Genomic DNA, 17,166 nt, shown 5'->3' on the forward strand with positions numbered 1-17,166 from the left:
GGAATTGAGAAGAAACTTCTTTATTCAAGAGCGATTAGAATGTGGGACCAGCTCCAAGTAGTGCATTTTGGAGCATGCCTGATTTTTAAATTCATGAAGTTAATGATGATAAAAGAGTTAGCTGTCTCTTGGGTACTGCCCTCTGTGACTCCATGCTCCCACTGTCAGAGGCGGCCCATCGGGCATGCTCAGGGGGAAGATTTAACCCGACCAGTCTGACTGAGGATCTGGCTCGGACAAAACCACAATAGAATTGATTTCACTGCTTGTTTCTCCCAGTGTACCGAGCCAAGAGAAGCGTATAGGGAAGGCATTGAATGAGCGAATTCTAATCAGCCTTTGAGAGTCAAGCAATCGCTAATGATTATAATTGGTTTTGCTTGCAGGGTCCATATAAGGCCTTTGGTAAGGGCATGTGTCCTGAGGAGCTCAGCCTTAGACAGGTACTGTATGCGTATTGGGCTTGCTGGGGCAAGTGGTATAAATACCAGCCGCTGGACCATATCCGGGATTACTTTGGAGAGAAGATTGCCTTTTACTTCACGTGGTTAGGTATGGTTCTGCCTCAATGACATTTTAGTTTAATCCTCTTCAACTGCCACAAACCCACAATAGAACGAAGGAAGCCCAGAATCAGCCCCAATAACTCATCTCTTTACCCATTGACTCCCTCAAGTTTACAGCAAATTCTCCCATAACCTTTTCCCTGCTATCTGATTCCCTGGGTACTCCACAGCCCTCTGTTTAAAGTAGGTCAGTGTCAAATGCCTGTGCACTAATCATCTCTTCTAATCTCAAGCTCATGTCCTTTTGGTTAAGAGCCAGTCTTTCTTAAATACATCCTAGGAGTGATCCTATGGCTCAGTGAATACATACACCACCCATGCAGTGCTGAGCCAGTCAAAACTGTAAACCTAGGGACCAGTCACCAGTTTGCACTGAGCTAGCTCGCCTCAGCTTGAGGTGTTCCAGTTGCTCTCAATGGGGGAAGTTTTTAACCCAACCCACCGTCTGGCCTGGGGTCTCTATGATGCCAGCAATATCTGCCCTGGGGTGTCAATATTACCCATCCTGTCTGCAAACCAAGCGCTATGATTTATATCTAGAGGGATAGGATTGAAGAGTAGGGAAGTTATATTGAACCATGGTTAGATTGCACCTAAAAGTATTGTGAGCTGACCTGTCACCATATTTAAAAAAAAGGGAAATATAAAATTAGGAGCAGGAGTACAGCTGGATATCGAGGCATTGGAGAGGGTGCAGAGAATTACAAGGATGATACCAGAGTCATAGGAAAGGATTGACCGGCAGGGTCTCTTTTCTCTTGACAAAAGAAGGCTGAGGGGTGATCTAATAGAGTATTTAAAATTAATGTAAGTTTTGGCAGAGTGGCTTCAGAGAGAAAGGGCTAGATTTCACATCTGCAAATCAGATGGGTCGGCACCTGCCCCCCCTCCACCACCCCTACCCCTAGCACCGCCCCTCCCCCCACCACCACGGAAACCTAAGATAGGTTGCGGTGTCATCGAGTTGGCAGTACGCTGTCATCACACCAGCCTCCCAAACTAAGGAGGGTGAACGGGCAAGGGAAATAGCTGCCCACCGGCCCGCCATCTTGAAATCACATTAACCTGGTTAATGACCCAACCGACTGCAATTTTTTGTTGCCTGCTGTATCTTTTGGCTGTTGGAGGTGAAGAAGTTTGGGAGAGCTCCACGGCAGCTTTGAAGAGGCAGCACAAGGCCGGAAGAAAAGGCCTGTCACTAGGACCATGGCTGTATGTGGCAGCAGAACCTGCTGGGGAAGATGTCAGCATTCTAATGCTCTTTTAAGTCTTTTTAAAAATCGTTTTTGAGCCTTCAATAAAAAATAAAGATTGATTTTGAGAGCACGGGACCTTTAAACTGTGACCTACCTTCTGGTTGGCGTTACCCCTCTGCCACATGATGTCCTGCCTTACAGTCCCGATTAGGCCTGGAGGCCTCCTTTACGCCACTAATTGGCCACCCGACGCTTGATTGGACGAGCAGAGACAGTGGGGGCGGGAGCAAGCAGACCACTCAGTTTCTGTTCCGCCTCCCTCCCCCTGCTGGTAGACATAAAATCCAGCCCAATGTTTCCTCTTGTGGGGAAGAGCATAACTAGAGGCCTTCAATATCAGATAGTCACCAAGAAATCCAACAGGGCATTCAGAAGGTACATCTTTATCCAAAGAGTGGTGAGAATGTGGAACAAAGGGTGGAATTTTCCGTGCCCACTGATGTCAGGAGCCTCATTGTAATACACCTGCATATCATTGTAAGGCCAGCCCACTGGAATCATCCCCCCCACCCCCCGCTGGATTGCCTGACCACATCGGTGTGATTCCACACCAACATGTTTCACAACAGTGTATATAAGGCGTGCACTTGGCGGGCTGCACTTTGAGGGGAACTCGGAGGTGAGTGCACAGTAACATTACGCAGCGCCCATCTGGGTCGCCTGTTGAACTTCAAGACTGAGGCGCATTGGGGGGCAGGGCAGCAAGGCCTGCCCTGTGGGTTGAAGGTGACGCACAAGCACAAATGGGGGTTGGGCAAGGGAAGCGGCCACACATTGTATAAAGTGACCATTCCTCCACAGCTGAGGCAGATCAGGTGCAGCCACATTGACATGCATGGAGTCGGGTCTCTAGCTTATCTGTCCACTCAAGCAATGCAGAGACATGAAAGTGTCACCAAGTGCTCCAGAGCTTTTCACCCCTTGGGCACAGACTGCAAACTAATCAGCATTTCAGTGGACTGCAGAACAGTTAGACAACTGCACACGTTGTACAATTTCCTTGCTAAAGCTGGCCATGGGGCAGTCACTGGTGGAGGTGCTCATAGCCCCTTGTAATGTCATCATCCCGGTTTGGACCAGTCTCCCCATGGTCCAAGCTAACAGTGCAGCCTTGCCTGAGCTGAGAGCACAGCATGCAGTCCAATGGGCAAAGCTGCTGCCAATTGGTCAGGTGGAGTGGAGCGGAGGTGGTGGGGTTTCGGGCAGCCATGCAGTGCATTAAACTCTGGCCATCTGGGGGATGCATTAAGGGGCCTTCAGAATTAACCAACAGAGGTTCTTGGTACTCCCATGCTAACCACGTGTCTCTCTTTCATCCTGCAGGAGGAGTACATCAAGAGCATGGAGCCTGGTGAACTAGCTGTATGCCTGATGGCCTAGAGAGCAAAGAGGACAGAGAAGAGAGTGACTGAGGCTCCTGGCTGTGCAGAGAGAGAGGAAGAAGGGGCGGCTGGGGTTCCTGCACAATCCGCCGAATAGCCACAGTGAGCCATCGCTGGTTGGCACCTGTCTAGACCCAGGGTCTATGGACGCTGCCTTTCATTCCTGTAGATGACCGAGAACCAGTGTTGCTGAAGGCTGCACATGTCTAGGAAACTGGTTGGTCACATCTGCCACCTGTTGCAGGATTTGGTGCCACAGGGACATGGAGGGCATCCACTGCCAGTGACTGTGAAAGTGACCATGGTGCTCAATTTCTACACCAGTGGCTCCTTTCAGGGCTCCACAGGGACCTCTGTGGGAGCTCACAAGCCTCCACCCACAAAAGCATCCATCTTTGCGAGGGCACATAACTTTGTGCATTTTGCCCGGGACCAGGACAGCCAGGATGCAAGAGCGATTGGAGTCACCCAGATCTTGGGTTTCCCACAGGTGCAAGGTGTGATCGACTGCCCTCATGTGGTGCTCAGATCTCTGTCACAACACACGGTCAACTATATCAACCATAAGGGATTCCATTTGCTGAATGTGCAGCTGGTGTGTGACTACCACAAATGCATCCTGCAGGTCTCCACATGGTTTCCAGGGAGTGTGCATGACTCCTACATTCTCAGTCGGTCACAGATCCCTGAAGTCTTCCGGGGTCCACAGAAGTTGCAGGGTTGGCTCCATGGGGACAAGGGCTACCCACAGAGGCCATGGCTGATGATACCTGTGTGGTGGCCTCAGAGAGATGCTATTGTGAGGCTCACGCTGCAGATCACAATTTGGTGAAGCAGACCATTGGGTGCCTGGACCGGTCTGGTGGAGCCCTGCAATACAGTTCACAGAGGGTGTCACACATCGTCGTTATCTACTGCACCCTTTACAACCTGGTGCTCCAACAGGGAGAGGAGCTGGCTGAGGAAGAGATGGAGGAGCTGGAGATCTCCTCTGATGAGGAGGATGCCGACGGGGATGAGGGTGAGGAGGTCCTCGAGGCGATGATGATGGGGATGAGGCCATCGCACTGGCCAGACAAGGCAGGCGTGCTCAGGAGGCCCTAACAGCTGCCAGATTTGTGGAGGATGATGACAACATGCAGTGAGGAGACACCATAGATCCTCGCATTGCGTCTATGAACGTTTGACTCCTGTCTGCCTTATGGCAGCGCTAATACCCTCTGTGAGAATGCTCCTGTCATGGAGATGCAGTGGCGACCCTAACAGTCACTCGCTTGCAGAAGGATGATGACAACATGCAGTGTGGACACTCCATAGATCTTCACACAGCCTCTCAGAATGTCTGACTCCTGTCTGGCTGAGGGCAGCTCACTTGTGCTCCATGATCAGGGCCATCTCAGAGATGCAGCCGTGAAACTTTAGAGCATCTGATTCTTTGTCCACCTTCACCACCTGAGCCCTTCAGGAGCACAGTGTCACTGGTCACAGATGCTGAAGAGATGGGGCCAGCCCCACCTTAAAGGTGCTGAGAGCACACAGAGAGAATGAGGGAACTCTGTGACACCTGCCCACGACATTCTAGCAGCAATGACCAGCATCATCGAGGTGCAGGCATCAGGAATGTGTCCAGGGAGTGTGAGATTGGACCATCACTGTGGTCTGAAGGCTGCACAGAGCACAGGGAAGAGGCACTGGACTGAGACACCTGCCTTTATCTTGTGAGAAAGGTTTCACATCTGAGTGACAAGAACACAGCTCATCAGAACAAGGAGCCACAGGCAGGGAGACATTCTTGGGAGTTTATTGACAATAGTTAACATTATGCACAAGTGATCAACACCCATGCCCAGGCTGTGCTCTTCCTAACCCTGCCGCTACGTCTTGGTGCTCCCCGGACATCCACAGTGGTGGTGGAGGCAGCCTGCCGACTGCGACGCCCTGTCTGTGATGACTTTGGTGGGCATCCTCTGGAGGGCTGAGAGCTGGAGGGGCCTGGCCTGCTTTCGGGGTCCTGCTGTGTGGCAGTGACACCCTCCTCAGCCTGTGGAGCTAGAGATACTGAGGTCACAGGAAGAGGTGATTCGGATGGGCTGGTCACTGCTGGAGTCACCTGGTGGATGGCCCTGGAGTGTACACCTGCTGACCCTCCTCCCTATGGGTGCCCGAGGGCCCCTGACTGACTCCTTGAAGAGAAGGGGAAGCTGGAGTGAGATTGAGCTGCCCAGCACCCCTCTCACACACACACTGTTGGAGGCCAACTATGGCCATGCAGCAGTGCAGGAACGACATCCTGGACCAAGGTCTCCATGGCGGCTGCCATCCTACCAATGTTGACCTCGGTGTGTTGCAATGCTGACGCTATCACCTCAGCCTGAAGGCGGACGGACTCCTTCTCATGCCTTGCAATCTGAGGAGTGCAGCGGACATCCCTTCCTGATGTTTCCGAACTTGCCTTTGCAGCTCCAGCAACTATGACATGACCGAGTCCATAGGCTCATCATCTGACTCAGACTCAGCAACTTTCTGGCCTCCAGCAGTCCTCTGAGTGCTGGGGACCTGGGAAGTCCCTGCCTCCACCTGCTGTGGATCAGACAGTGCAATGTGCTCACCAGATTGTGGTCCTGAGTCTAATCCAAAGCTAGCTCCAATCGAGACGTGTGTCTCTGTGCTGGTGGAGGGTGTGGGTGAGCGCTGTGATGAGACTTCATGGAGGGTGCCTTCAGATTCCTCTTTGAAGGTTTCTTCGGGGCTTGATTGGAGGCCCTGGGTCATGGACTCTGTCGGCTGTTTGGCAGATGTGCCTGTGAAAGCAAAGGGAGATAATTAGTGCATGGCAGTGACCTGTGAAACAGAACATATCACTCAGAGCATGGCTGTCTGATGGATGTTGCACTGCTGGACCCTCACTTGGTAGAGCAGCACCAACCTCACCATCAGCACAGGACTGGTCCTGGTCATCACCGGCCAGCTGGATGGCTCTGTTTACAAAGTCCTTGAGGACCTTGATTTCAGGCATTGTTCCACCGGTCTGTGTCCTCTCCCTCTTGTTGTGAGCCAGTTGGTTCTGCATCCATAGAGATGGAGAAAGTGTAAGCAGGATGCCCGCCAGGCCAGATGATAAGTATGCCTGGCCTGTGTGGGTGGTGAGTGGTCCCATGGATGGGATGAGGACAATGACGGTGTGTGTGAGGGAGTGAATGGTGATGTCCCTCAAACTGGCAATGAGTGAGGGCCCTGTGGACGTGTGATGGGTTTGTGACTGTGTGAGTTGAGAGTGAGGAGAAGAGTGACTTATCCTGGCGGAACAGAGGAGATCGTTCATCCTTTTGTGGCACTGGGTGACTGTCCTCATTGGTAGGGCGTTGGCGATGACCACCACTGCCACCGCTTCCCAAGCTGGATTGGTGATGCCGCTGCCCATCCTGCAGCCAGAGCGGGGGTAGGGGACATCACAGTGGGCATCCACAGTGTCCAAAGGGCGCTCGAGGGGTACATCACTAAACCGGAGGGGCTGCGGTCTTTTTTGCCTCTCGGGGCCATCCTGTGCAATAGGCCTGGGCTGGAAGCACTGAGAGGCGTGTGTGCAGCTGCACTTTAAATATGGCGCCTGGCGTGATAAAGCGGCGAGGTGATGGTGTGGTGGGTGAATGAGACCCTGCCCGCCAATGGAAATGGTGTGTTTCCCGGCAACGAATAATTTATGAGGCGGGCTTGGGACGACACAGCCAGTGGGTAAAAGCTCGTTTTTCCTGCCCGCTCCCTCGCTCAGTGCAAATCTGGGATGACTCCACCCAAAGTGTTTGAAGCAAATAATGTAGATGCATTTAAGGAGAATCTAGACAAGCTTATGAGGAGGCAGGAAATAGAGGGTTATGATGGCAGATTTAAAGGAGAAAAGTTGGCTTCGACTGTTTTGGCCGAGTGGTCTATTTTGGTGCCATATATCCTATATAATTCTATGTACCCTGGAGTCTCCTTTATTCCTATCCTGTTTGCTCTGGGATATTCATTATCTCAGTATCGTCTCCCCGGCAGTGTCTGATGTACCTGTCCCTCTGCCTGTGGTATATGATACACCACTAGAGGCCAGCATTTATTGCCCGTCCCTAATTGCCCTTGAGAAAGTAGTGGTGAGCCTCCTTCTTGAACCATTATACTGGCTGTAGTTTCATTAATTGATGTTAACTTGTTTCTTTTTTCAGGATTTTACACGGGGTGGTTGTTACCAGCAGCAATTTTAGGAACTGTGATCTTCATTGTTGGAATCACCCTGATGCCGACTGACATTCCTGCGTAAGTCCTGCACCAAACAGTAAATTGGACAATTAGCAGTCCAGATAAAGTCACAATGTTCAGCAATACAATCTGAATACAGTCAGTCAGTATAGTCGGAATATGGCCACACTGTACAAAATTAAAGTCTGAATATGGTTACTCTGAATAGAGCTGCAGTCTAAACATGGTCATGCTGTACAGAGCTATGGGCTGAATATCATCACTATATATAGAGCTACAGTTTTAATATGGTCAATCTGTACAGTGTTACAGTCTGAATATGATCAATCTGTACAGTGTTACAATCTGGATATGATCAATCTGTACAGTGTTACAGTCTGAATATGATCAATCTGTACAGTGTTACAGTCTGGATGTGATCAATCTGTACAGTGTTACAGTCTGAATATGATCAATCTGTACAATGTTTCAGTCTGGATATGGTCACACTGTACAGTGTTACAGTCTGGATGTGGTCAATCTGTACAATGTTACAGTCTGGAAATGATCATCTGTGCAGTGTTACACTCTGGATGTGGTCCATCTGTACAATGTTACAGTCTGGATATGATCAATCTGTACAATGTTACAGTATGAATATGATCAATCTGTACAATGTTACGGTCTAAATATGGTAAATCTGTAGAGTGTTACAGTCTGGATGTGGTCAATCTGGACAGTGTTACAGTCTGGATATGGTCAATCTGTACAATGTTACAGTATGAATATGGTCAATCTGTACAGTGTTACAGCCTGAATATGATCAATCTGTACAATGTTTCAGTCTGGATATGGTCAATCTGTACAGTGTTACAGTCTGGATATGGTCAATCTGTACAGTGTTACAGTCTGGATGTGGTCAATCTGTACAATGTTATAGTATGAATATGGTCAATCTGTACAGAGCCACAAACTGGATATAGTTCATCTCTACAGCGTTACAGTTTGAATATGGTTATACTGGACGGAACTACGGTCTGAATATGGTCACACTGTATTTGAGCATGAGATTCTGCTTCTTCTCTTCGTCCATACCCAGAAAGGAAATCTGCGAACAAGGAGATAACTACAACATGTGCCCACTTTGTACGAACTGCAAATCCTGGAAGCTCTCCAGCATCTGCCCGATCTTCAAGGTAACCCTGTTTGCTCATTAATTTAGCCCTGGGCAATCTTGAGTAACTAGACCTGTTTGTGTAGTTCTTGCAGTGGAATATTCCTGTGACAACAGGTGGATCTGATGTTTCCAATAGTGAGGGAGTTTAAAGCTAGGAACATTAAATATAAGATATAGTCACTTAGTAGTACAGAACTTTACTATTGCTGAAAAAAGAGACAAACTGTCAAAGCTTTTCATCTTGCACTCATCAGGACTGACACAAATTTCAAAGGGAACAACAATTTATACTGCATGAGAAAAGGGTGCTGATTGATTATCAAGTTGACTCTGGTTGAGGCATTGCCATGGAGAATACACCAGGGAATTATTATCTCCAATGGTTTTGTTTAATGCAAAAAAGGTACAATGCCTAGTCATGTTCCTTTTTACTGCAGAGGACAGGACTCTGCATATGGACATATATAGCTTCTAGAAAGTTTAAGTGAGCCAAATTAAAGCCTGACTATTAATCTTAAATTGGTTGTTGGCATAATTCTTAGTGCCTTCAGGATTGTTCAGCAAGTGCTGTCTAATTGCAGAATCACATCTAATGTTTCTTTCTGAGTTTTGCAAGCATGGTCAATACTATTGTGAACAGATGAAGGAACATGCTGTTTGTTACAATCTGCCAGACCTTGGGACATACGACCTATGTACTTGGCATTGCACCAGCACTGAAATTCACATACCACATCACTTACTTGTGTGGTAGGTAGAATGTCTTTTTGGCGTGACGGCAGCATCCTGTTAGTGGAAAAAACACTGTTGTTGCCACTGTATAGTAACAGTGTGAAATGGCTAGTTTCACCTGTTGCTCAATATTTGTTAAGAATTTCAGTGTGATGCCAGTTACGTAGACTGTACCTTCCAACGACTGGTGGACCGTATCAAACAGCACATCCCTTCAGTTGTTCAGGATAGGCAGGATCCCCACCCTATCCAGCCAGCCTGTGGCGTGTGCAGCATCACACAAAGTAGTGCCGGTATTAATAGGGACATCAGAATAGGAGTAGGTCATTCAGTCCTTTGAACTATTCAATTAGATCATGGCTGGTCTGTCACTCGACCCCATCTACGCAACTTGGTTCTGTAACCCTTCACACTCTTGCCTAACAAATATCCATCAATTTGCTTTTTGAAAATTTCAACTGACACCCAGTCTCAAACGTGTTTATAGGAGAGTTCATTTTCCACTACCCTTTGTGTGTAGAAGTGCTTTCTGACATCACACCTGAATGGCCAGTCTCTAAATTTAAGGTGACACCTGCTTGTTCTGGACTCTCCCACTGAGGAAATAGTTTCTCTCTACCCACCCTTTCAAATCCTTTAATCATCTTAAACCCCTCAATTGGATCACCTCTTAATCTTCTATACACCAGGGGATGAATTTATACATGAATTTATAATGATAAATACAGCTACATTGTTGACCATTCCTATGTCTCCTTCCCTCCAGGTGAGCCAGATCTTCGACTATGGAGGCACTGTGTTCTTCAGTATCTTCATGTCATTGTGGGCGGTAATGTTCCTTGAGTACTGGAAGAGAAAGGGTGCCATCATGGCCTGTAAATGGGACTGCCTCAACTACGAGGAAACTGAGGTAAAAGAGGGTTCAAGCAAGCAAAACACACCCAAGATTACTTGAATTCCCTAATTCCCAGCGTTCAGCTGTGACACAGATGGTAGCAGTCTCACTACTGAGTCCAAAGGTCCAACCCCCACTCCAGAAACTTGAGCTGAAAAATGAGGCTGAAAAGTCCCAGTGCAGGACGGAGGCAGTGCTGTCATGTCACTGGGAGTACTGCAGGAGTGCTGGACTGTCAGAGGTGCTGTCTTTTGAATAAGACATTATGTTGAGGCCTCGCCTGCCCTCTAGGCATATGTAAAAATCCCATTGCACTATTTTAAAAAAGAGCAGGAGAATTCTCTCTTTTTTTAATATGTGTTTTAATCCCTCAATTAACATCACTAAAACATATTATCTCGTCATTGGGCGTCACCTTCGAGCTCCAGGGCACCATATTGTTGGGGGGGGGGTGGGGGGGTTCCCCAAAGATGTGCTGGGGAATCCCTTTCCGAGTTTCACAGGCAAGGGTTTGCCCTGTGCTGCGAACTATTCAGAAATGCAATTTAAGCCATAAATTTTAGATGTTTCCAACTGTGTTACATCAATAGTTAACCAGAAAAACTTCTGGGCAACTATTTCCAGACCCAAACTGACCCCCCAGAGGACTCCCCCCATACCCATGAACCCCCCCCCCAAGGGGACAGCCCCTAGCCCTCTCCCCCACTGGACTCCCCAACGCCCCCGATACCCTGGGGTCCCCCTCCACCCCACCGGTCCAACCCCCATAAGGCCCAACCCTTGTAGCACCCCCCCTCCGGGCCTGACCCCCACAACCCCCCCCAACCCAGGCTCCAAACCCTCATCTCGCCATGAGGGCTCACGCCCCCCCTCCACCCCTACCCCATGAGGCCCAACACCCCTCCAACACCCCAGGAGGTTCTACCCACCCCACCCAACACCCTGACCCTGACCCCTCAAATCCTACCCACTTACCTCATACACTTACTTTCTCCCTTGGCTTGTCATGGACCTTTAAACTTACCTGCTTTATGGCAGCTAGTGCCATAAAAAAAGGAGGCATGGCTTCCTTCCCTTTGACAGAACAGCAATTGATGCGAGGCCCTAACTGCACTACCCGGACCCGGCCTGGTCTTAGTCCGAAAGTCAGGTGAGATAGGATTTTGGGTAAGAAACTGGGAGCGGAGTGGCAATCCGATGTTGATTGTCATTCCGAGGAAGTTCATATTGCTGTTTGTGGGAGCATGCTGTGCGCAAATTGGTTGATTTGTTTCATATGTTACAGCAATAACTTCACAAGTACTTCACTGGCTAGGAAATGCTTTGGGAAGCCCTGAAGTCGTGAATGACATTGTGGAGACGTAAACGATTCTTTGCGAAATAAAACGAAAATTGTTTGTGTCTGCATCAACTGTCAAATATTTACAACAGGTTTAGTCCCAAGCCACGAGCTGAACGTTTCCATCGTTAGTCTCCATAAAAAGGCATCGACTTGATTTTAAGTTCTGAAATCAGCCTTGCTCCCCACAGCGCCCCCCCCCACCCACCCCCGCCAGCGCCCCCTGTTGAGGGAAAGCTTGGCGTGATGACATCACATTGGCAAATGGGCAGTCTCTGATAATAGAGCAGGCGCCGAAATCAGCAGCCCACCAGCCATCTTGAAACCAATTCAGCTTGTTAACCACCCAGCGGTCCACAATCTTTCATTGCCCACTGGCGATTTTTTTTTGGGCGTCAGACGTAAAAAAAGGTTTGGGAGTCTTTTGCCCAAGCTGGCAAGGGGGCACAAGGGCAGCAGACGAGGCCTGGCACTGGGACCATGGTTGAATGCACCAGCACATTCTGCTGGAGAACATGGCATCTGTATGATCCTTCATGACATTTTTTAAAAAAATCATTTTTGCACCTTTAATGAACAATAAAGACTCCTGGGTGAGCAGGGGGCCTCTGCAATTCTAGCCGTAACTGGGTGGCAATCCTTCGCCGCGTGGCCGCTCGGCCTATGGTGCCAACTGGTCTCGGAGCCTCCCTTCCCACCAGTAATCTCAAAACCCACAGGTAATGTATTTACACTGAGGCATGATTCGTATCTCTCTGTGAATGCAACTAAAAATTCAACACTAAAACTCAAAAGTCACAAGAGTTGACCATATTGTAGAATCTAAAAACGGGCCTGTAAAACTGGTCCTGATAATAACTGCAAGGTTTGTTACCAGGAAACAAGATTCCTGTCTGCCTACAATTGCCCTCCTTCCCACCAGACGGCCACTAATTGACCATCCGACAACACTTGTTAGGGGGCGGAAGCGAGCTGAGCCCCTCGGTTTCCTTTCCACTTCCCTTATCCTGTCAAGAAACATCAAATCCAGCCACCAACTCTGGTTCTCTCTCTACAGATGCTGCCTGGCCTTCCAAGTATTTCCATGATTTTTTTGCTCTTATTTAAATGTTGAATTATTTTCAAGACTGCAATTGTAAATTGGGAAACCCCAGGCTCTCGGTGATCAATTGTGTACTTACATCGTGTTGATCTCTATTCCTTCGAATGGGTTGATTTGTTTGGGATTTTCACTTCAGGAGCGCCCCAGGCCCGAGTTCGCTGCTGTGGCTCCCATGACTATAGAGAATCCAATCACTGGGCTGGAGGAGCCGCACTTTCCAGAGAAGGACAGGGTACGGCGAGTTATCGTGAGCTCCATGGTGATTCTGCTCCTGGTAAGAAGGTCGCTTGTTAAATAAGACGCACACTCTTTGACTCTCCCTTCACAACTTGGTCTGTTTCTTGTCTGCTTCATTCCTGTCCTGGACCAGAGGGCAGTCATTCTGCTGGCTCTCGTCTTGTCTGCACACCGTCAACCAACAAGAGATGTTGGTCCCTGGCTGCAGACGGGAATGCCACCTGATTGCCTTAATTCTGGGGTGAGGGTCACCATGGGGATCGTACCGTGACGTAACCGTGGCACCAAGGCCTGGGCAGCTAGTGTGAGAAGGGAGACTACAACGCTGCAATCACAGTACCCACATTTTTTCTTATTCATTTGTGGGATGCGAGTGTTGCTGGCTAGGCCAGTATTTAATTCCCACCCCTACCACTTAGCAGCCCAAGCCTGAAAGTTGTCCATGTTTTGCTGAATGCCGGCATGGACTGCTTCAGTACCTGAGGAGTTGCAATGTGTGTTCAGAATAGTCACAACAGCACAGGTTCGATTCCTGTTCCAGCTGAGGTGCACTTGGGACCTGCTTCCTCTCCCTTCCCCTGAGAAGGGAAGGCAATGGCAAACTACCACTGACAACTGCCAAGGAAACAGCTCAGGAGGAAGCATCAGCAAATAATGAGCCAAGGATCTGCTTTTGGGCAGAGCACTCATGGAATGGAATATATATATATATGTATACATATACACACACACACATATATATAAAATATATATACAAAAATGAATTAATAATTGATATGCACACACTTTATATACAGGTATGTATTAATTTCCATATATAAAAATATATGTATATGAAAATTAATAATTGATACACATATATTTTATATATATGTACTTATTAATTGATATATGAAAGTTAAGTGAAAGGAAATCCATGCTTTTATATAGTGCAGGTGATAATCAAACAGTCGTGCCTGTTGTATTGACTAACTGGGTCTGGGTGTCAGTAACCCTCAGGCTGAGCTGCCATACACTGATTCGCAATATCTTTCCTGCAGGTTGTGGTGGTGCTCATCTTCCTGATTTCCATCATTCTGTACCGTACTATTGTTAGCTTCCTCATGTATAACACTGGAAATATCTTCGTCATGGCAACAGTGAGTAGGTTACTTCTCATACAAAGATAAGGAGAAAACGTGTAGTGCCGGTGACAACCTCAGGACCTCCAAAAGCACTAGACGGCCAATGAAGCTCTTTTCAGAAGTGTAGACACTGTTGTAATGCAATAGCCAATTTGTGCACAGCAAACTCCCATAGCAATGAAATTATGACCAGGTAATCTGCTTCAGGTGTTGGTTGAGGGAATATTTTGGCCAAGACACTATTTCCCTGCTTTTCTTTTACAACCATCTGAGAAGGCAGATGGAAATCTTGCTTTAATATCCTCGTGTCAGAGAGTATTAGAGTCATGATGCTGCAGAAACAGGCCATTAGGCCCATCAAGTCCATGCCGGCTCTCTGATCTAGTTAGGTCCATTCCCCAGCTCTATCCCCGTAGCCCTGCAAGTTACTTTCCCTTAAGTGCCCATCCAATTGCCTTTTGAAATCATTCATCGTCTCCGCTTCCATCACCCTCGTGGGCAGTGAGTTCCAGGTCATTACTGCTCGCTGTGTAAAAAAAATTCTTCTCTAACTTCTCCCTGCATCATTTCCCAAAACCTTAAACCTGTGTCCCGCAGACCTTACAATCAACCAATGGAGGCAGTTTTCTTTGTCTACTTTGTTTAAATCTGTAATAATCTTGTACACCTCAATCAAATTTCTGTTCAACCTCCTTTGCTTCAACAAGCTCTCTACCCAAACCTTGTAGCTAAAATCTCTCAATTCCTGGAACCATTCTGGTAAATCTCCCCTGCACCCTCTCAAGAATCCTCACATCCTTTCTAAAGTGTAGTGACCAGAACTGTAGTTGTGGCCTAATCAGAGCTTTACAAAGATTCATCATAACTTCCCTACTTCACTATTCACTGTCCCTATTTATGAAGGCCAGGATCCCATATGTTTTGCTAACCACTCTCTCAACATATTCTGCCACCTTCAAAGACTTGTGCTTAGGCTCCCCCAGGTCCCTCTGTCCCTGCACACTCTTTAGAACTGCTCAAGTAAGCCTATATTGCCTCTCCCCACCCCTTCTGCCAAAATGCATCACCTGACATTTCTCTGTACTAAATCCCATCTGCCTCAGGTGAAAGGTGACATCCCCAACAGTGCAGCACTCCATCAGTACTACACTGGGGGTAACTACCTGGATCATTAAAAATTTATTTTGTTGGACAGTATTTCCTTTCAGGAGCTCACTGGCTGTGATGATCTAGTTTGGTGGTGCCCTCATGTTAAATATTGTTTGATTCCTGTAATGCTGTGGTCTGAGATCCGTTGGACGCAGGATATCAAAAATTGCTGAGCCTTATTCACATTTACAGTGACAGCAGGATAGGGCTGGACAGGGCCAATTGGCGAGGAGGGAACAGGCTCAAGGGTCAATTGGCAGGGTGGAGACGGGCAAGAGCCAATCAGTGAGGCAGAGATAAAAACAAAAATAGCTGGAAAAACTCAGCAGGTCTGACAGCAGTTCTGATGAAGAATCATAGGGACTTGAAATGTTAACTGTGTTCCTCTCCACAGATGCTGTCAGACCTGCTGAGTTTTTCCAGCTATTTTTGTTTTCGTTTCAGATTTCCAGCATCCGCAGTATTTTGCTTTTATCTTAGTGAGGCAGAGACATAGTCAAGGCCAATTAGTGGGGAGGAGACAGGGACAAGGGCCAATTGGCGAGGAGGAGACAGGGTCAAGGGCCAATCGAGTGGGGAGGAGTCCGCGTCAAGGGGAATTGGGTGGGGGGGAGGGGGGTGGCTATAGGGGAGGCGGGGCCAAGGGCCACTTGGGGAAGGACTTTTTTTTCTAATCTGTTTGTACTCTGTTCACTGCAGGCTCCAAGGATTGCCAGTATAACAGGATCAGTAGTCAACCTCCTGTTCATTCTCCTAATGGCTCGAGTGTATACATCGCTAGCCCATCTCCTAACTAAATGGGGTAAGCTCCATCCTGAAGCACATAAGTAATTGATATGGAGAGAGGAACCATGATATTGATTCTCAAGGTCAATCAGATTATCATAGTTTATCATGCCAGGCTACAGGCCCTGTGTAAGGCTGTGTATGCCCTTTTCTACTGCAGTCATGTTGCATGTTGTCAGATTTGATGTCTTCTAGACCTTTCCTGAGGTGCCCAGAATTGAACGCAGTGCTCTAAGTAGGATCTGCCCAGAGCTTTATCCTTAGTTATATCACTGTTTAATCTTCTGGATGATGAAGGTAGCTGGAATAGAGGACTGCCCTTCCTCAATTCTGAAGAATAAGAGAAGGCCCATTAAACCCCAACAACTTGCTCCTTTTCTAGGGCTGAGCCCACCAAAGCTATCATCTCACCATATCACAGTATCTTTACAGTGCAGAAGGAGGCCATTCAGCCCATTGAGTCTGCACTGGCTCTCTGAAAGAGCATTCTATCTGGTTTCACTCCCCTGCCTTATCCATGTAACCTTGCACATTGATTCTTTTCAGGTAGCATTCCATTTTTAATACCTCGATCGAACCTGCCTCCACCACCTTCTCAGGAAGTTTGTTCCAGACCCCAATTGCTGTCTGGATGGAAAAAATTTTCCTCACATCTCTTTTACTCCTTTAACCAATTATTTTCAATCTGTGCCCTCTAGTTCTTGATGTTCTCTTGATTGGGAACAGTTTCTCACTACTTACCCTGTCCATACCACTCAGGAACTTAAAAACCCCAGCAAGTCTCCTCTCAGCCTTCCCTTCTCCAAGGAAAACAGTCTTAGCCTCTCCAATCTAACCTCATCGCTACAGTTCTTCATCCCGGGAATCATTCTTGTGAATCTCCTCTGTAGTCTCTCCAGACCTTCATATCCTTCCTCAAGTATGGCGCTCAGAACTAGACACAGTACTCCAGATGAGGCCTAACTAGTGTCTTATACAAGTTCAGCATGACCTCCTTACTCTTGTACTCAATGCCCTTTTTAATAAAGCCTGAGATACTATATGCTTTATTAAATGCTCTCTCAACATGCCCTGGCATCTTCAATGACTTATGTACATAAACACCAAGATCCCTCTGTTTCTGTATCTCCTTTAGAATTTCTCCCCTTATTTTATACTGTCTCTACATATTCTTGCTTCCAAGATGAATCACCTCACATTTATCTG

The 17,166-nt window shown here is 47.7% G+C and overlaps 1 protein-coding gene across 8 annotated transcripts in view; it reads left to right on the forward strand.

Moving 5' to 3' along the window:
- Positions 1–17,166, forward strand: part of LOC121271063 (anoctamin-7-like) — a 233,562-nt gene that overhangs the window by 173,182 nt on the left and 43,214 nt on the right. For all 8 annotated transcript variants that reach the window (XM_041176770.1, XM_041176824.1, XM_041176805.1 and 5 more), the window contains 7 exons: positions 387–552; positions 7,407–7,497; positions 8,519–8,615; positions 10,095–10,238; positions 12,801–12,938; positions 13,942–14,040; positions 15,874–15,976. In XM_041176770.1, the coding sequence (XP_041032704.1) occupies positions 387–552; positions 7,407–7,497; positions 8,519–8,615; positions 10,095–10,238; positions 12,801–12,938; positions 13,942–14,040; positions 15,874–15,976 (838 nt within the window). The remainder of the gene's footprint in view (positions 1–386; positions 553–7,406; positions 7,498–8,518; positions 8,616–10,094; positions 10,239–12,800; positions 12,939–13,941; positions 14,041–15,873; positions 15,977–17,166) is intronic.

The sequence above is a fragment of the Carcharodon carcharias genome, chromosome 2, assembly GCF_017639515.1.
Source record: "Carcharodon carcharias isolate sCarCar2 chromosome 2, sCarCar2.pri, whole genome shotgun sequence".
Classification (NCBI taxonomy): domain Eukaryota; kingdom Metazoa; phylum Chordata; class Chondrichthyes; order Lamniformes; family Lamnidae; genus Carcharodon; species Carcharodon carcharias.